At 38.6% G+C, this 20,673-nt stretch overlaps 3 protein-coding genes and 1 long non-coding RNA gene across 6 annotated transcripts in view; 1 reads left to right on the top strand and 3 right to left on the bottom strand.

The window, feature by feature from the left end:
- Positions 1-1,091: 1,091 nt before the first annotated feature.
- Positions 1,092-18,495, bottom strand: LOC101882465 (gastrula zinc finger protein XlCGF49.1-like). 3 transcript variants are annotated; one of them, XM_073935401.1, is made up of 2 exons: positions 18,415-18,495; positions 1,092-4,691 (listed from the first exon to the last, which is right to left on the bottom strand). In XM_073935401.1, exon 2 carries the CDS (start codon positions 4,683-4,685, stop codon positions 4,044-4,046), a length of 642 nt encoding a protein of 213 aa, XP_073791502.1. In that variant the 5' UTR covers positions 4,686-4,691; positions 18,415-18,495; the 3' UTR covers positions 1,092-4,043. The 3 variants fall into 3 exon arrangements, with proteins under 3 accessions (XP_073791502.1, XP_073791504.1, NP_001373451.1); XM_073935403.1 differs by lacking the exon at positions 18,415-18,495 and adding an exon at positions 6,648-6,749; NM_001386522.1 differs by lacking the exon at positions 18,415-18,495 and adding an exon at positions 5,634-5,727 and having other exon boundaries at positions 3,945-4,691.
- On the bottom strand, positions 6,078-7,954 carry zgc:113030. The gene has a single exon (XM_005164277.5). It carries the CDS (start codon positions 7,952-7,954, stop codon positions 7,232-7,234), a length of 723 nt encoding a protein of 240 aa, XP_005164334.1. The 3' UTR covers positions 6,078-7,231.
- On the top strand, positions 12,417-13,750 carry si:ch211-198g14.2. Its single transcript, XR_012401318.1, has 3 exons — positions 12,417-12,673; positions 13,268-13,314; positions 13,422-13,750. It is a non-coding gene; the product is annotated as a si:ch211-198g14.2 (long non-coding RNA).
- The window catches only part of zgc:113265, a 24,003-nt gene continuing 20,088 nt past the window's right edge, over positions 16,759-20,673 (bottom strand). The window contains exon 4 of the mRNA XM_073945209.1: positions 16,759-19,668. Coding sequence (XP_073801310.1) covers positions 18,999-19,668 — 670 coding nt within the window. The 3' untranslated portion in view covers positions 16,759-18,998. The remainder of the gene's footprint in view (positions 19,669-20,673) is intronic.

Genomic DNA, 20,673 nt, shown 5'->3' with positions numbered 1-20,673 from the left:
ATCCAGGTAAACAGTTCCCATTGGTTAAAGCAAAAATAGATCAATTTAATGTGTGCGTCAATGAGGGATTGTTGGGTCACACTTTACAATAAGGTTCATTAGTTAATGTTAATGAATTTACTAACATATGAACAAACAATGAACAATACATTTGCTACTGTATTTGTTCATGCAAGTTAAGGTCAGTTAATGAAAATACAGTAGTTCATTGTTCATGTTAACTCATGGTGCATTAACTAATGTTAACAAGCATGGACTTGGATGTTAATAATGCATTAGTAAATGTTCAATTATGATTAATAAATGCTGTACATGTGTTGTTTATGATTAGTTCATGTTAGTAAATGCATTAACTAATGAACCTTATTGTAAAGTGTTACCGATTGCATCTGACTCCAGATATGGATGGCGGCAAAGTTCTTGGGGTCAGGCTGACCCCTAAACTATCAAGAGCTAATATTCGACCTGTAAAACCAAATATGCATACACAGACACAAGAGAAAATCTGGTATGAAAACTCAAGATTGTTTCTTGCACTTTCAGCGGTCTCATCAAACTCGTTCAAAACTGGTTTAATCAGCATTCGGCTACAATATTCTCACTACACACAAAGTCATAAAAATGAATCACTTTAAATATAATTAACAATTAAAATAGCTAAATTACTGTAGAAAGTATCATAACAATAGAAACAGTTGTTCCCCATCATTAGGATTAGTAGTACCACCCAAGAGTGAGAGAGGTCTTTTTACCCGACAGTTTATCTCTAGCAATAAGGGGGAGTCTTTGAGACCTACCTGAGCTCAAACTCCCATCTCTCCCTGCAAACGGGATGGAGCCCCAGGCTTGTGTATCTCACAAACTTAGGGCTCTCTCCCAGGCATGTCAAACTCACTTTATAATTAATAACCAGCTAAGTGTGAACTCTTGAATCCTGATTTCATAATCAAGACTCTTGTCGTTGATTGAAGCATCCTCATTTATACAACCTCAAATCAGAAAGACATGCAAGTTGTAGCTGTAGTGATATTTACCGGTTTTTCCCCAAAAAACGACCAGTCTGTGAGATGAGGAAGAGTTGGAGTCAGAGATTCAATGAAAATAGAAGTTTACTGAAGATAGTTTGCAGCTTCATCAGCAGAAGCCACTCGCAAATGAGTTTGAAGGCCGCTCATCTGACTTACAGAACAACAACACCGCGATTTTACTCTCTACACAAAACCAGAAATGGTGTCAACTCAGGTAAAAGGTTCAGATTGGTTAAGCAAAGACGGACAATTCTAAATAGGTGTGTCAATGCAGGATCGTATATCTGAGACCAGATAGGGATGGAGACGGAGTTCCTGGGTCAGGTTGACTATTCAAAGCTGAATTTAGGGGTAGTGCTGACCCCTTTGACGCATATCCACAGCTAAAGAACAATCTGTAAAAGCTCAAGGTAGTTTCTTTGATTCTCAGCGGTCTTATCAAACTAGTAAAATCAGCAGGCTGCTGTATTTTCACTACACAAACTGTCTAGCATGAAGAGGAATCAAAAATAAAATAAGAGTATTAACACACAAATGGAAATAACAATAGAAACCGTTGTTTCCAGTCATCAGGAGTCCAGGTCCACTCAAGAGATCTCCATGACCTCTGACCTGGCTGGGTAGATCCTGAGAAAACAAATCATTTGGCATACAGGAAAAGCAATGCAACATTCAATTTAATTATTAATCATAAAGACATAAGAAAGAACATGTGTTACTCAATCCTGGAGTGGGCACGCAACATTCAAATCCTTGCCATCATACCACTTTGTAATGTGGGCCATTCCTCTTCACAACACTTAAAAGATTATTAAAGACTGAAGGCAGCAAGTGATAAAGAGTTTCAGGAGTATTTTTGTCCCATTCTACCTGCAAACAAGTCTTAAGATGAGCAACAATGCGAGGTCTTCTTTGTTGCGATTTGCACTTCAAAATGCGGCACACATTCTCTATTGGAAATAGGTCAGGACTGCAGGCAGCCCAGTCGAGTACCTGTATCCTCTTCCTCCTCATCCAGGACTGTAATGTGTGCAGAATGTGGTTTTGCAGTGTCTTGTTGGAATATGCATGGTGCCCCTGGCAAAAAGGCATCATGTTGTGCTCCAGAATCTCTCTGTACTTTTTCGCATTAGTGGTGCATCACAGAAGTGCAAGAGCTTTAAATCACTACAGTTCTGTCCAAACAGCTCCCGAAAGTTGATTTGGCCTGATAGGAGCCCTTTAAAGCTACAGGAGGACTTTGTGAAGAAGCACACTGCTTGATGCTAAGCCCTTGTTGCAAAGACTATTTAAAGACAGATAATAACTCTCTAGAAAACAACTCAGGGTTCAACGCTAAGGATTTTTTCTACTGGTCCGATCGGGCCACTGGTTCAGATTTTTACTTGCCCTGCCAAATTCTCACTGGCCCCACCAAAAAAAAGCTATTTTTTTGCCACATATTTCAAATAATGTGTCAAAAATAAAGTGAATCTAGAATTTCAATACTTAAAAAACATGTTAATAAAAGTGCTTTCCAAACAAAAAGAGCAGGGGAAAATGTGGAGGTATTTTATTGTGGTTCGAAATTATTTAACAAAAGGTGGCTGACTTGTCAAACTGATGGCAAACCGTGCAAAACATCCCTTTTTTTTAATCACTTTTGTTTGTCGCATTGTTCACACGTAAATGTCTGCTCCCAAGACGTTGGAAACAGACATTTTCTTTTAGCCTTATTATTCGATGTTGCTGTTTCTTCGCTGTACTGGCTGTTACCAGGTTACGGAAAAAAATAGCATGCTCAAAGCATCAAATCAGACAAGAGGAACCAAAAAGCAATATGGTGTTAACGACATCACAGAGAAGGCAGTGTTTAAAGACTAAACTTAAAATGCACGCAATTGACAAATAGTCGCAGACCAATTAAATGTTGCAGTGGCAGCACTGTCCCAATCGGGCCAGTAATTATCCTGTCTACTGTCCCAAGCTTCTCTCACGCTGGCCATGGGACACCAGGCAGTCCTTATTGTTGAGCCCTGCAACTGGTTATCATGAGGAATGATTAAAGAAACAATACATACAAGTCAGGCTAGCAGATTACTGAGTGAATCCTCTCAGGGAGTGATTCGTTCATCCGCGCGTGCGCACATTTGTGCAGGTGGTATCGTTCATTTAAAGTCTTTTGAGTCGTTCATCAGGCAGAAGTCAATCATATGCGTTTAGAGCCGGAAAAAGAATTGATCTGTTCATCTCTAGAGTCCTCTATCGGGTTTGAGTCATTCGTTCATTACGGGCCAATCATATGCGTTTAGAGCCGGAAAAAGAAATGATCCGTTCATCTCTCGAGTCCTTGGGGTTCGATTCATTCTGTTATGTGATGAACGAACGACTCAAGAACCCGAAGACTCGAAAGGTGAACTAATCATCATGGCTCTTATAGGCTCAGACTGTGTACATTGGTTAAGATTATATGTGACTGTCAGTGTAACGTGAATGAACCCCTGACATTTGAAGACATGAAGAGGTGAGCTGAGCAAAGAGACGACAATACCTTCATAGACAGAAGAGCAGGTAAACATTGAATTATTATTTTCTCCTTCTTATAGTATTCTAGTTATGACTTATTTGTCGTGTGATCGACCTTTTAGGCTAGTTGTAGATGTGTTTGAAAGCAATTCGTAACATTTTAATATTATTTTGGCAAATTGAACCAAATGAACGAAAAAACTCAAAAAGATTCGTTCATCTCGATCAACTAGACTCAAAGATCCGAGTCAGTAAAATGATCCGAACTTCCCATCACTATTGAGCATTGGTTATCCAGATTTAGTGATCCTAAAAAGTTCCTATCCAGATCAGATTGATCCAATCCAATGTTGCTTTGAAAAACTGGCTCTAAAAACTAATCTGGATTACGTGATCACAAAAAAAGGATTACTAAATCCACATCAATTTTATCCGGATTAAACCTTTTGAAAAACCAGGCCCTGGTTATCATGAGAAACGCTAAAAGAAAAACAATATATGCAAGTCAGGCTAGCAAATTACTGAGTGAGTCCTCTCATGTGCTTTCAGGTTACATATCTGATTGAATCTCCTGCCGCAGTGTGAACACATGTACGGTTTCTCTCCAGTGTGAGTCCTTTGGTGCCGTTTCAAATCATCAGCTGTAACAAAAGTCTTCTCACACTCAAAGCAGACATGCTCTCTCACACCAGTGTGGATCTTCTGATGTTTTCTTAAACTCGACTGCCGTGTACAGCTCTTTCCACACACAGAACATGAATACGGATTATTATTTGAATGAGAAACCATTAGATGGATCTTCAGAAGTGAACCCCTTGTAAATGTTTGACCGCATTGATCACATCTGTGTGGCTTCTCTCCAGTGTGGATCACCATGTGTTGATAAAGGTGCGACGATTGTCTGAAGTTCCTCCCACACTGATTACACCTGAACGGTTTCTCTCCGGTGTGGATCATCATGTGTTCATTAAGGTTTGATGATCGTGTGAAACTCTTACCGCACCGTGTGCATGTGAACGGTCTCTCTCCAGTGTGGATCATCATATGTCTATTAACGGATGATGACTGTGTGAAGGTCTTACCACACTGCGTACATGTGAATGGTTTCTTTCCAGTGTGGACCATCTTGTAAACCTTACGGCTGCTTTGCATCTCCTTCTGCAATCAAACAAAATAAAAGTTGTTTTAGCAGACAAAACGCATTCAAATATGAACAAAATGTGAAGTGAAAAGAAACTGGGAACATTAGATAAATAAACAAACATTACAGTATGTTATGTTGTCAGACATTATATCCGTGCAAAGCATATTTCCGAAACCACCAGTTTGGTGAAACTCCATGTAACTCAATTACACTAGAAATACAAATGAATACACAGATAACATTAGCAACTGAGTAAAGGTAAAATATTTAATATATTCATTTATATGTATTTTTATAATCTGCATAAGGTATAGAGGACTAATATATGTTCATCAAGTTAAACATTCAGTGGCCTGGTTGCTGGTTCGAGCCTCGGCCAAGGCTGTTTTGCTGTGAGGCCATTGTGCCACCCATTTTACTCGTGCTTAATTAGGATACATGAATAGTTACCACCAGATACCAAAAAATGTTCATAGTGGTAAAGGTGCAATGTGTGATTGTGTTCAGAAACATTTTCTTTGTGCTGGTTGAAAATCTCTTCACATTCCGACAGTAATGATTAAAGTAAATGATCTAGATTTTTATATTCTGGATAAAAACTGGACTAATAAATGTTCGAATTTGACATTTCAGGCCGAAAATGATGATAGGTGTCCCAAACTGTGTCAATAAATGTAGATTTGTTTCATTCAGATCAAAATATGTAGAGAAAAAAACCTGGAAACATAATGAATAAACATAAGAGTATGTTATCTGACAGATATTATTTCTGTGCTAAACATATTTCCAAAACAACCAGTAAATTACACTAGAAACACAAATGAATGAAGCTACACAGATAACATTAGCTGCTATTAAAGGTAAGATGTTTTCCTAATTCCTGAAGGGATAATCGGCAGCAAAGTGAAACATATCACACTCGTGAACGCTACAGAAGTCAGATATAATACACTTACTTTGAAAAGACGCACAACACCCGTAACAGAAGAATAATTATACAGCAAACGGCAAAGTTTAGCATTCATCAGCGATCCGACTCATACTCCATCCACTTCATACACTGAGCGCCGAGGCGGGATATTAGCCTGTGTGTGGCTCAGCGAATGCTGATTGGCTGCTTTTTGTTATTCACAGAATGCTGATTGGCTGCTGTGTTGCTCAACGAATGCCGATTGGCTGCCTCTGCGTGTGCTTAGCGAGTAGAAAGGTTTCGTGGTCTGAAAGGGGTTTTGTGGATTATAATGAATGTTTCTGGTTTAATAGTGAAGGTTTATTATGTTTAATGGTAGGCCTGTTCACTGTATGAAATGTGCTTTGTGTTTGATGTGAATCCAGCATTATAATAAAAGTCCATGCTGCTCTATAAACTATGTTGACTATAAATTACAGCTGCTTTAATGTTTGTTTTGTGAAATTTAGTTTTTAATTGTTTAATAGGGAAAGCTGTCCACAAAATAAACATGCAAACATACATCAATTATTTTATTACTATTAGTAGTAAACAATAATAATAATTTCTCTTGAGGAAGAAACAAGGCAGGGGCTCAAATCTGAAGAAACTTGGTAGAGAGTAATGTAAATGTTCAGATCACTGTGAGGCTTTGACCATCATTATTTATATTGTGGACTAAAATGAAACTGTAAATAAAGACAAACACAGAAGCTCATGTTCTGGGTCTCTTCATTCACACAGTCACACTGATGACCCACTAGAGGCCGGTCTTTATCAAGAGTGAGAACGGCATCAATATTCATGATAAAGCCCTCACTTTCTGTGCCTTACTTGTAAAATCAGTATATTGTTTACAGTGAACGAGTAAACAGGGGGATTTTCAGATACTTCTGTGGCAAAAGCTTTAATCATTATCAACTAGTCAGCCAAATCTGTGTATATACAGTAGTAAAGACATAAGAAAGGACTTGTGTTACTCAATCCTGGAGTGGACATCCATGAATGAAATGCATCATACCACGTTGTAATGTGGCCATTCCTTTTCACAACACTTAAAAGACGATTAGGGACTGAAGACAGCAAGTGATGAAGAGTTTCAGGTGTAGTTTTGTCCCATTCTACCTGCAAACAAGTCTTAAGGTGAGAAACAATACAAGGTCATCATTGTTGCGATTTGCACTTCAAAATGCGGCACACATTCTCTATTGGAGGCAGGTCAGGACTGCAGGCAGGCCAGTCAAGTACCTGTATCATCTTCCTCCTCATCCAGGACTTTGTAATGTGTGCAGAATGTGGTTTTGCAGTGTCTTGTTGGAATATGCATGGTGCCCCTGGCAAAAAAAGCAGCACGTTGTGCTCCAAAATCCTTTCCACATTAATGGTGCATCACAGAAGTGCAAGAGCTTTAAATCACTCCAGTTCTGTCCAAACAGCTCCCGAAAGTTGATTTGGCGTGATAGGAGTCCTTTAAAGCTACAGGAGGACTTTGTGAAGAAGCACACTGCCTGATGCGAAGCCCTTTTTAAAGACTATTTAAAGACTCTCTAGAAAACAACTGGTTATCATGAGGAATGATTAAAGGAACAAAACATACAAGTCAGGCTAGCAGATTACAGAGTGAGTCCTCTCATGTGCTTTCAGGCTTCCACTCTGACTGAATCTCTTGTCGCAGTGTGAACACATGTACGGTTTCTCTCCAGTGTGAATCCTTTGGTGCCGTTTCAAATCATCAGCTGTAACGAAAGTCTTCTCACACTCAAAGCAGACATGCTCTCTCACACCAGTGTGGATCTTCTGATGTTTTCTTAAACTCGACTGCCGTGTACAGCTCTTTCCACACACAGAACATGAATACGGTCTCTCATTTGTGTGAACTCTTAGATGAAACTTCAGAAATGAACGCCTTGCAAATGTTTTACCACATTGATCACATCTGTGTGGCTTCTCTCCAGTGTGGATCACGATGTGTTGATTAAGGTGTGCTGCTTGTCTGAAGTTCCTTCCACACTGGGTGCATGTGAAAGGTTTCTCTCCAGTGTGAATCAACATGTGTTCAATAAGGTTTGAGGATCGTGTGAAACTCTTACCACACTGAGTGCATATAAATGGTCTCTCTCCAGTGTGGATCATCATGTGTTTATTAAGCGATGATGACTGTGTGAAACTCTTTCCACACTGTGTACATGTGTGTGGTTTCTCTCCAGTGTGGATCATCATATGTCTATTAAGGTTTGATGATTGTGAGAAACTCTTCCCACACTGGGTACATGTGATTGGTTTCTCTCCAGTGCGGACCATCTTGTAAATCTTACGGCTACTTTGCATCCCAATCGATTCCTTTCGACACTGAGTGCAGGCGAAAAACAATCTTGTCTCTTCTTTTCATAAAAAAAAAAAACTTAGCAAGGTATTTCCAACCTTAACTAGTTCATCATCTCCGCTTCTAATCTCGTTCTTCTGAAATCAAAGAAAATAAAGTTGTTTTAGCAGACAAACACATTCAAATATGAGCAAAATGTGAAGAGAAAAAATGGAAACATCAGATAAATAAACAAACATCGCAGCATGTTATTTTGTCAGATATTATATCTGTGCAAAGCTTATTTCTAAAACAACCAGTTCAAGAGTTCACACTTAGCTGATGATTGATAGTAAAGCTAGTTTGGCGTGCTGTCCCGGGAGAGAGCCCTGAGCTTATAAGATCCTCGAGCCCTGGGCTCCCTCCCGTTGCAAGGCGAGAGGGGAGTTTGAGCTCAGGTAGATCTCGATAACTCCCCTCTTGCTTGTTGTAGCTAAGTGTCGGATATGGATGCTGAAAGGTGTACTCAGAGTTTAGCTAATGTATTTGGATTAATTGTTTAGGGTGCTTGTTTTTGAACTGTGGGAGGAAACCGGAGGACCCGGGGAAAACCCACGCGACCACGGGGAGAACGAGCAAACTCCGCACAGAAATGCCGTCTGGTTTGGAAAGGAATTAAACCAGGGGCATTCTTGCTGTGAGGCAACAGCGCTAATCGCTGGCCACCGTGACGCCCGTTTGAAAGGAGGGAAAGTAGGGTTGGGTGGGGGGGTTCTTCAAGACGAAGATATTGAGATGAGAAAAGTCTGGTTATTTATAGTGAGTTAAGGATCGTCTGATAGGATAATCAGTCATTAGCTAAAGTTAGAACAGCTGTGAACAATCATAGGCACGTGATCCTCTCGAAATTTGTTTATAAATAAACTTCTCTTAGTAAATTACACTAGAAATACAAATGAATGAAAGGTACACAGATAACATTAGTAACCAAGGAAAAGTAAAATATTTAACGAATTAATTTATATGTATTTTTATATTCTGCATAATATGTTAGAATTAAACACTCAGTGGCCTCATGGTGGCGCAGTTGGTAGCACATTAGCCCCACAGGGAGAAGGTCGCTGGTTTCAGCCCCGCAGAGGTAAGTGCAGTAAGTGATTGTCTTCAGAAACATGTGTTGTTGTGCAGGTTGAAAATCTCTTCACAGTCCAGCAGTAATGATTAAAGTGTTTATATGTATATATTTATATTCTTGGTGAGGCATAACAGACAAAAAGTGGTCATCCAATTAAATATTGTCTGGCCGACATCTCTCATTACTCGGATAAGTAGCCCTAACTAACCCTGCCGTCCAAAGATAATATGCTAACTGGTCAGCATTTTGGTCACCTACACTGCACCTTTAATTGCCTGGACATGTTGTACTTTCATAGGTAGGGCCAGACTTAAGGTCGGCAGACAGTTTTTGCTATTTCTGCACAGAATTTCGGTAAAAACCTGCAGATTTATGCATAATTATATTGGGAGTATCATAACCTAAAATTGAATATGACATGTACAAAGGGAGAATGTCAATAAAAGTGTTTCTGCAGACTTTTTAAAAATGTAATAAAAAAATTAAATAAAATGAATAAATTTTAAGCATTAGAAGCGGTTTAATTTTTAGAGGTTAGAGGCAGGCTCATTGGACATGCTTCAGCCTACATTTTTGTGAAAGACAAAAAGTTCTTCAACACATCTTTGACTGCAGTTTCTGGGTAAATTGAAGGCTACAGAGCAGTATGACGCTTCTCTAGGTTCTGTTTGTGAACTGCAGGTTCTAGGTCTGGGCGGTAAGTAGGGCCAGACAGAATCTGCATCATTTTTTTGCCATTTCTGTAAAGAATTTTGTTAAAAATCTGTGGATTTATGCGGAATGATTTTGGAAGTATCATAACTAAAAACTTAATATATGAAACAAAAAGTAATACCTTTTAACTGGTATTTAATATTCACAATGCAAACCCGATTAGATCCACTTTATTTGGTAAACAAAGCAAGACTTTTATTAAGTATCTCTACTAAAAGACAGAAAATATTACTGTATTCTCCGCGCGCAGATTCCCTGTGGGCATTGTCTGCTAATAGGATTTCCTTATTTAGAATCTGCAAACGACACTTACTTAAAAGATATTATTAAGGCGAAGGTCTGAATGTGCAAATATAAAATCAACCTTACCCCCAATGCTAGCTTTGGGGAAAGTATTAGATATAATTCCTGCACCCCGCTGGCCTGTCAACAACTATGCTTAATTTGGACAATGCGTCTCTATAGTTAAGTCACATTATGACAAGTTTTGCTTGCTACACAACTAAAAATGAGCAAGATATAATACAGTTTGTAGTATTATGAAGTACTATAAAGTTGTCTAACTGGTGAAGGACACAATCTAGTAGTGTTATAATGTTGTCTATGGTCATCTATTTGCTGCACATTCATGACTTCTGGAGGCATTTCCTTGGACAGAAGGGAGGGACAAGTGTTTTCAAAGCTATTAGGCTAAAGTTAGCATTATCATAGTTCTCATACAGCATCTTCAATGCAGATCAAACCGCGGGATAGTCGCGAATGTTACAATAGTCAGATATAATACACAGATTCTCAATCAATCTCTACCCACACTGAGTGCAGAAGAAACAAATATTGTCTCTTCTTATTATTAAAAATACCTCCAGTCAGTAAATGAGGTGTTTAAATGAGAAATTCATCATCTTCACTTCAATGTGTTCACACAATCTCATTATTGTTAAGGTCTGAAATCAAAATAAAGTAGTTTTAGCGGACAAAAGACATTCAAAATCTCAACAAAACCTGAAGCGAGAAACATTATTAATGAACAAACATTAGAACACGTTATCTGTCAAATATTATATCTGTGCAAAACACATTTCAGAAACAACCAGTAGATTACACTAGAAAATGAAATGAATAAAGCTACACAGATAACATTAGCAGCTAATAGAGGTAAGATATTTTGCTGAAGAGATATTCGGCAGCAAAGTTAAACATATCACACTCGTGAACGCTACAGAAGTCAGATATAATACACTTACTTTGAAAAGACGCACAACACCCGTAATAGAAGAATAATTATACAGCAAACGGCAAAGTTTAGCATTCATCAGCGATCCGACTCATACTCCATCCACTTCATACACTGAGCGCCGAGGCGGGATATTAGCCTGTGTGTGGCTCAGCGAATGCTGATTGGCTGCTATGAGTGGCGTCGCGAATACTGATTGGCTGCCTGCAAGTCATTCACTCAGCAACAGAGAAAGGTTTTGTGGTCTGAAAGTGGCTTTGTGGTTTATAATGAATGTTTCTGTTTTAATAGTGAAGGTTTATAATGTTTAATGGTAGGCCTGTTCACTGTATGAAATGTGCTTTGTGTTTGATGTGAACCCAGCATTATAATAAAGTCCATGCTGCTTTATTAACTATGTTGATTATAAATTAAAGCTGCTTTAATGTTTGTTTTGTGATCAAAAATGATTTGTTTTCCATAATTCTGCTTCTGTCAAATTCTAGACTTGTATCTGTTTGATATTTAAGCTACTTTGATGGGAGTAATGTGGGTTTATAAATAACCCAAAGAATTAACATCTATTATACATTTAACCACTAACAAGTATTGATTTGTCACTTTAATATTCACTCATTTATTTTCTTTTCAGCTTAGTCTCTTTATTAATCAGGGCAGGGTTCAACGCTAAGGGTTTTTTCAACTGGCCCGATTGGACCAGTGGTTCAAATTTTTACTTGCCCTGCCAAGATTTTCACTGGCCCCACCGAAGAAATTAAAGGTTAATTGCTAATTATTAGCCACATATATTAAAGAATGCGTCACAAAATAATATCTGTGAATGTAGAATTTAAACATTTGAAAAATGTTAAAATATTTAGCAGTGAAATATAGCAGTATGGAAAATGTGCAGGTATTTTATTGCTAAACAAATGGTGGCTGACTATGGAAGTTTTTTCCTATCAAAATTAAAATGAAAATTCAAATGCTTAAAAGATCAAATGATAAATCAAATGCTCAAACTATAAATCAAATGCTCAAACCGACATTGCAAATGATAAATCAAATCCTCAAACTGACTCTGCAAATGATAAATCAAATCCTCAAACCGACTCCTCAAATGATAAATCAAATCCTCAAACTGACATCGCAAATGATAAATCAAATCCTCAAACTGACATCGCAAATGGTGAATCAAATCCTCAAACTGACATCGCAAATGGTGAATCAAATGCTCAAACTATAAATCAAATCCTTAAACCGACATTGCAAATGGTGAATCAAATGCTCAAACAACTCTGCAAATGGTGAATCAAATCCTTAAACTGACATCGCAAATGGTGAATCAAATGCTCAAACAGACATCGCAAATGATAAATCAAATGCAAATGAGGTGTCAATCAACCAGCATAGGCGGAGCTTTAAGGCGGAAGAGTTTGTTGTTGACAACAACCGGTAGCGCTACGACTTTTTCAAGGCGTTCAGATTTGCGTGCACTATTCCATGTCGTATCCGTATAAACTCGTGAAAGAGAAAGCGAGAAATCTCCTACTGCTTCTGTCCACATTCTGAAGTGTTCATCAGATGGGTACATCTATCACAGGAGGCCACGAAAAACCATACGGCAAGATGATGATGCTACGTCACAATGTGGAAAACTGGATGGATTTAGACATCTTACATGTAAGTAATTAAATCCAGAAAGACGGTTCCTTGAGTTAAGTTACAGTAAAATAGCGATAGTTGAGCTACTGTACAGTGAACTGTAGAATTACTGAAAGTGTAAAGATTTACAGTATATTTATTTTATCTTGCTGTAAATTATCACGTAGGAACTTCTGTAAGCACATAACGTTACGTTTCAAACGTTACATAAAGACGATTATTCAATGTCTGACAGAAAAATATAGGAGGTATTGCAGATTAGCAAATTATAACATTAAACAGACGTCTGAGTGATTTGTTTGTGCTGATGTAGAATGCACTTTTGTCAATACAGCTTAGGTGAGATACATGTAATATTAATACAGTAATGTTTTCTTCTGTTCAGTTGGTGATACATTTATGAAAGTATAATTTGAGCACACAAATCACAGAGGTAACGTGACTTGTCTGGTTGTGATAGAGAAGGAAGCACACATGTTTGTGTGTTAGCTGATGCAGAGTGACTGAACAAATGCTACCATCATATTTGTTTAACAAAATATTGTTGTTTCAAACCGCTATTACAACAATTTCTTTAATGTTGATTTATATGCCATTTCTGGGCTGGAGCAGGACTTGCAAGGCAAGAAAACAGAGAAAACCTGAATTCAAAACATGAAGTAAGATCATGTTATTACTTCCAATTCAGAACTCAAATGAAACTCAAAAAGTGTGCTGTTAAATGACTTCTTTATTAAGAGCTTTGTATAATCTGAAATGTCCTCAGACTGGTGTGTGCAGTGATGATGATGAAGAACAGCAGTGTGCTGATGAAGGAAATGTTGAAGATGCTGTAGTGCCATGGACAAGACCCTGCATCCCTCCACCTGCCTGCGTGTCCTCATCTGAGCCAGATACTGGTGTGGTCTCTTCATCTTCAGTATGAATCGGTTTCTCAGGCATGGACAGCCTCACCTCACAACTCTGTTCCAGTCTGACTGCAGCACTGAGGGATGTGATGGCAAAAACAAGTGAAGTCCAGCATGCAGCAGAACATGGGGTTTTGTCTGAAATACATGATTGTTTGAATAAGTTTGAATAAAGCTTAGTTTCGTATCTTGTTGACTTGTATTTATTTATCATGGTTACTATTATTAATTCTTTTAATCATACATCCATATTTTCTTTAATTGTTGATTAATAATTTCAATAATGTATAACTACATTATTTCATTTTTTGACTGAAAATTAAGATGTACTCACCTTGGCTACATTTGTCTAGTGACTATTCATGCATAGCTGTGGTGTGTGTGTGTGTGTGTGTGTGAACAGCATTTATTATTTTTGTAAGTGTTGGGGTGGGCTTTGCAGTCTAGAGTAAATACTTACATTTTTCGAGTGTAAAATTTCTCCAAAGGGATATCTTCAAGCAGCTGTCCGACATCTTTGTGCAGATGTACCAATGTGCCAACATTAGAAAGGCTATCAGGTAGGGTTATCAAGTTACTGATGGTAATAGGTGTTATTGCTTCTGTCCCTGCTATTTTATTTGTATTATTATGGGATTGTTATCAATAACAATTATTATTAATCATTATTATGCAGAAATAAAAATTTCATACAGGCTTGGGGAAACATTGCTGTATCTTAACAATTAACATAAACAGCAAAAAGAGAACAAATGTAATAGATTTTCTTTTGATATAAGAATATATGATTATATAATCAAACAAGACTGGAAAACTAACTTTAAGCATGTTCTACACGTGGATAAAAAATGTTACACAATAAAGGTAACAACAAATTGGGTGAAATTTGACAAGGATATCTTATGTAATAAAATATTATTTTAAATTAAGATTTAATAAACCTGCCATTTATTTAAAGTTGCGCTTGTAACGTCAGTTATGTAACTTTTTTTTATCATCTTGCCGTATGGTTTTTCGTGGCCTCCTGTGATAGATGTACCCATCTGATGAACACTTCAGAATGTGGACAGAAGCAGTAGGAGATTTCTCGCTTTCTCTTTCACGAGTTTATACGGATACGACATGGAATAGTGCACGCAAATCTGAACGCCTTGAAAAAGTCGTAGCGCTACCGGTTGTTGTCAACAACAAATCATTTGCGATGTCTGTTTGAGCATTTGATTCACCATTTGCGATGTCAGTTTAAGGATTTGATTCACCATTTGCAGAGTTGTTTGAGCATTTGATTCACCATTTGCAATGTCGGTTTAAGGATTTGATTTATAGTTTGAGCATTTGATTCACCATTTGCGATGTCAGTTTGAGGATTTGATTCACCATTTGCGATGTCAGTTTGAGGATTTGATTTATCATTTGCGATGTCAGTTTGAGGATTTGATTTATCATTTGAGGAGTCGGTTTGAGGATTTGATTTATCATTTGCGATGTCAGTTTGAGGATTTGATTTATCATTTGAGGAGTCGGTTTGAGGATTTGATTTATCATTTGCAATGTCGGTTTGAGCATTTGATTTATAGTTTGAGCATTTGATTTATCATTTGATCTTTTAAGCATTTGAATTTTCATTTTAATTTTGATAGGAAAAAACTTCCATAGCTGACTTAAAAGTGATGGCAAACTATGCAAGACATCACGTCATTTTTTTTGTTGTTGTTGTGTTGTTCCCATTTAAATGTTTCCACAACGTTAGAAACAGACGTTTTCTTTTAGCCTCATAATTTGATGTTGCGGTTATGCTGCCGTCTATTAAAATTTAGTGACAAGGCAGGACTACCCTGATCAGGCCATGGTTCTGTCTACTGTCCCGAGCATCTCTCACGCAGACCCTGGGACATCGGGCAGTCCTTATTGTTGAGCCCTGCAGGGGTCGTCACAGCGGAATGAACCGCCAACCTATCCAGCATTTGTTACATGCGCATTAAAAAAGGTAATGTGATTTTGTTAAAAGAGATCATGTGATGCTTAAAATGAGTGTGAATGGATAAAACGTCAGGCTGAGCACATTATAAAACATCTGAAATGTTGTTTTGGTCATTATAAAACGCCTAACCATTTCTGTATTAATGTTATTATATTATTAATGACCTCCAGAATCAAGAGCCCCTGTGCTCCGCGTCTGACACCTTCAAACGCCACTGCGCGCTCACTGCTTGTCAGGATTGTCTTCTGAGGCGCATTCATTTAGAAAAGATTGATGCAGCTTCTCCTACTGCAGTTTTTACTGTTGATATTTGGCGCCAGTTAATCAGGAAGTGACGATTTTCTTTGCTTTGACTCGTTGGATGGAAATGCTGCTACATTCGTACAACTTTTATGCGATAATCCAGTTTTGCGCATAAAATTTATTCGCATTTTTGGATGGAAACATAGCTACTGAGTGTGTTTTTTTCACTGCACTTCTTATGTCAGACCCCCTGTCCCTTTTCTGATGGATTCACACTAAGATGAGGCATAATGGCACTTATCAGTCCCTTTAGATGTCTGTATATCAGGTTGTGTGTGTGTTTAAAGGGCCATGAAACCCCCTCGTTTCAGCAGGGTGTTTTCACACCTCTACTTTGGAAAAAGTCAGAAAAGTGGGCGTGTCCAGCTCTGTTAAGGGAGGAGTGTCGGAGGAACTAAAGTGGGATGGTGTGGGAGTGTCTATTTAGGCACCTGCTGAGTTTCAGAGTCAAAATACACACACAAACAGGGGAGAAAGTGACTGTTTACATGGACATCTGTAGTCGAATTATTTGGCAAATTATTAAATGGTGGACTTTAACTGCAGTTTGGCTCTTTCATTCAGGGAATTTATTCATGCCCCTCGCGACAAACAAGATATTTGATTGGAGGAACTGCTCTAAGCGTGTATTTTTCATGCAATGTTTGATACCGCACGGCGAATGAGAGAAAAAAAAACCTCTGCATTTCCCAGAAACTTAGATGCACACGACAGGTAGTGTCAAAAAGCCGCGTGTGTTATTCCGGTCACTAAATGCGGTAAAAACCCTACACGAGGTTAAAGTTTGGTTGTGGTGCTAACATGTTTACACTCGGTGCAATAGTTTGTTAGATACGAACAAACTGAATAAACAAAGAGCACTGGTCGCTCACTTACCAAATCTGTAGAGACAGGACAATCACCAGCAACTAGAGCCGCGTCTTTATTAAGAGGAGACTACAAGCGAATCTGGATCTCAGCGTTTGCAGATGAGAACAGCTCTCAGGTAAACAATAATCCTCCTTAGACACGTAAGTTATTGTTGTCGAGCGTCGCGTACACTGTTAATCCACACGTGACTCCAGCTGAGCTCTCACAGAGAGAAAATGAAAACAAAACTGAACTGCAGCAAACTATAAAAGCAACACTTCACGCTTGTTTTGCCAACACAACGTGGCGTCTCTGTCCTGAAAACACGGTGATAGTAATGAATATTAATGAAGTTGCACAATAGAGCGCGCTGATTGGTTTGAACCAAGCCTTACTCATGCATTAATGCAGCACACTGTAAGACGTAATAAGACACACTCTGGCACAGACGTCCAGTCTGCACGCTGGAATACACGCTATTATCTCATGACCGTGACGCAGCTTCAAAAATTTGTTTCAAACCGGAAGTACGAATTTGCTTGAAATAACACAAAAACAACCAATTTACACTTTTTAGTGAAATATAGGTGTCCTAATAGTGTTTTTAGCAGTGTGGGACACATATACGACTGTCAACAGCTCAAACACATGTGTTTTGGTGTTTCGTGACCCTTTAAATGAATTGATTTGTTTATTTCATGTTGCACAGATTAAAATAATCACCTGAAAAGAATTTAATGACTTGATATTTAACTTTAAATTGTTAAACAGGGAACGCTGTCTGCAAACTGAACATGCAAATATACAAGGTGGGCCACTTCTATGGATACATCTTAATAAACCTATTGGGAATTTCACAAGTAAAACAATGGTGTGCTCGGTTTCAACCAGGGCCGGAGTGGGACTCCTTTTCAGCCCTGGAGTTTTAAGCCTCAGACCGGCCCACCTCAGTTCACGACTGACTATATTAAAATAAGGTAATTTCCAATTCAGTTTATAATTACACTATCACGTCTTATTTTTGTTTTTTTGAGAAAGCAGCTGCTTTAGAACTTCAAATGTTCAACAACCCTAAGAGTATTATATGTCTTAACAATAAAAATGAAAAAAATAAATTACTCGACGAGGATCAAACCCGGGTCGGCGACGTCGTAACCTAACGTGCTAACCACTGGACCACAACAGTGACTCATCTGAGTTATATCATCAACCTGCAGGCTGCATGATGCTCACGAGGCTACGAGAAAATAGATAAAAAGAGCAGAGCTGCGGTAAAATAATGAATAAGAAGACTGTGGTCAAGTAAATTAATTAATTAATTTATAAAGTGTGACTGCTGAGAGCAACAGATTCTGGAGCTAGGGACACCGGCCCTCGCGGCCAAAAAAACGGAACGGCCCACCGGGAATTCTCCCGGTCCTCCTGATTAGCCAATCCAGGCCTGGTTTCAACATAACTTTTTTCTTTTGTGAGTTATTTACAAGCCTCCTTCACATATACTAATGTGCCACAAACAGGACATTAATATCACCGACCATTCCCATTTTATTACGGTGTATCCATTTAATGGCCCACCCTGTACATCACTTATTTCCTTACTATTAGTAGTAATTAATAATAAAAATTTCTATTGAGGAAGAAACAAGGCAGGCTTAAATCTGAAGAAACTTGTGTTACTCAATCCTGGAGTGGACATCAATGAATGAAATGCATCATACCACTTTGTAATGTGGCCATTCCTTTTCACAACACTTAAAAGACGATTAGGGACTGAAGACAGCAAGTGATGAAGAGTTTCAGGTGTAGTTTTGTCCCATTCTACCTGCAAACAAGTCTTAAAGTGAGTAACAATGCGAGGTCTTTGTTGTTGGGATCTGCTCTTCAAAATGCGGCACACATTCTCTATTGGAGGCAGGTCAGGACTGCAGGCAGGCCAGTCGAGTACCTGTATCCTCTCCCTCCTCAGCCAGGACTTTGTAATGTGTGCAGAATGTGGTTTTGCAGTGTCTTGTTGGAATATGCATGGTGCTCCTGGCAAAAAAAGCAGCACGTTGTGCTCCAAAATCCTTTCCACATTAATGGTGCATCACAGAAGTGCAAGAGCTTTAAATCACTCCAGTTCTGTCCAAACAGCTCCTGAAAGTTGATTTGGCCTGATAGGAGCCCTTTAAAGCTACAGGAGGACTTTGTGGAGAAGCACACTGCCTGATGCGAAGCCCTTTTTAAAGACTATTTAAAGACTCTTTAGAAATCAACTGGTTATCATGAGGAATGATTAAAGAAACAAAACATACAAGTCAGGCTAGCAGATTACTGAGTGAGTCCTCTCATGTGCTTTCAGGCTTCCACTCTGACTGAATCTCTTGTCGCAGTGTGAACACGTGTACGGTTTCTCTCCAGTGTGAATCCTTTGGTGTCGCCTCAACTCATCAGCTGTGATGAAAGTCTTCCCACACTCAAAGCAGACATGCTCTCTCACACCAGTGTGGATCTTCTGATGTTTTCTTAAACTCGACTGCCGTGTAAAACTCTTTCCACACACAGAACATGAGGACTGCTTCTCATTTGTGTGAACTCTTACATGACGGTTCAGAAATGAACTTCGTGCAAATGTTTGACCACAATGATCACATCTGTGTGGCTTCTCTCCGGTGTGGATCAACATGTGTTGATTAAGGTGTGCTGCTTGTCTGAAGTCCCTCCCACACTGGGTGCATGTGAACGGTTTCTTTCCAGTGTGGATCAACATGTGTTCATTAAGGTTTGATGATCGTGTGAAACTCTTACCACACTGGGTGCAAGTGAATGGTCTCTCTCCAGTGTGGATCATCATGTGTTTATTAAGGTTTGATGTATGTCTGAAACTCTTACCACACTGGGTGCATGTGAATGGCTTCTCTCCAGTGTGGACCAACATGTGTATATTAAGGTGTGATGATCGTGTGAAACTCTTCCCACACTGGGTGCATGTGAATGGTTTCTCTCCAGTGCGGACCATCTTGTGAATCTTATGGCTGCTTTGCATCCCAATCGAGTGCTGTCGAAAAACAATATTATCTCTTCTTTTCATTAAAAAAAACTTAGCAAGGTATTTCCAACCTTAACTAGTTCATCATCTTCGCTTCTAATCTCGTTCTTCTGAAATCAAACAAAATAAAGTTGTTTTAGCAGACAAAACACATTCAAATATGAGCAAAATGTGAAGAGAAAAAAAAAAATGCAAACGTTAGGTAAACAAACAAACATTACAGCACGTTAGCTGTCAGATATTATATCTGTGCAAAGCATATTTCTGAAACAACCAGTAAATTACACTAGCAACACAAATTAATAAAGCTACACATATAACATTAGCAACTGAGTAAAGGTAAAACCTTTTATATATTCGTTTTTATATTCTGCATAAGGCATAAGACTAAAAAATGTTCATCCAATTAAATATCGTCAGGCCGACATCTCCCATAACTTCGATAAGTAGCTCAAACTGTCAACAAATGTAGATTTGGGCTTCTGCGCATCTCCGTTTACGCATATCTGTATTCGCGAGTGCACGCTTGCATGCGCACCGCGCGTTCACCTGCATACGAGACGGTCACAGACGCGGTAAAATCAAATGCTGAACTGAAACTTTTTAAAATCCTGAATCAATATTGGAGTTAGTTTTGCACGCTGGAGGAACCATGGCTGAAGTATTGCTGTTAGACAGCTAACGTTCTGATTTAAAACTCTTAAAGTCCCCCAAAGCTGTCGTAGATTGTGTTATTACAAATGGGTTATATGCACAGAAGTGTTGTTCAGCCACTAAAATCTTCCGATGGAAGATTGATGTGACTATTTTCGGTTTCATAAGGGCCCTCGATAATGTGGATTTACATTTAGTTCAACAACAGAACATCAGTAAGTAGTGCTATTCCGCCTAGCCTGCTTCACTGAGCTGAAATTGCTTTTATAATTCACATTTGGTCAAACAATGACAG

Source organism: Danio rerio, chromosome 3, assembly GCF_049306965.1.
Source record: "Danio rerio strain Tuebingen ecotype United States chromosome 3, GRCz12tu, whole genome shotgun sequence".
Taxonomy (NCBI): Eukaryota; Metazoa; Chordata; class Actinopteri; order Cypriniformes; family Danionidae; genus Danio; species Danio rerio.
This window is presented reverse-complemented; position numbering and strand designations above follow the sequence as displayed.

Excerpts from the sequence above, each read along its gene's own strand:
- LOC101882465 (NM_001386522.1), bottom strand. The coding sequence starts at position 5,702 with ATGAATGCTAAACTTTGCCGTTTGCTGTATAATTATTCTTCTGTTACG. Across the intron at positions 4,692-5,633 it reads GTGTTGTGCGTCTTTTCAAA|AAGGAGATGCAAAGCAGCCG; the intron begins GTAAGTGTATTA and ends GTTTGATTGCAG.
- zgc:113030 (XM_005164277.5), bottom strand. The coding sequence starts at position 7,954 with ATGCAAAGTAGCCGTAAGATTTACAAGATGGTCCGCACTGGAGAGAAA.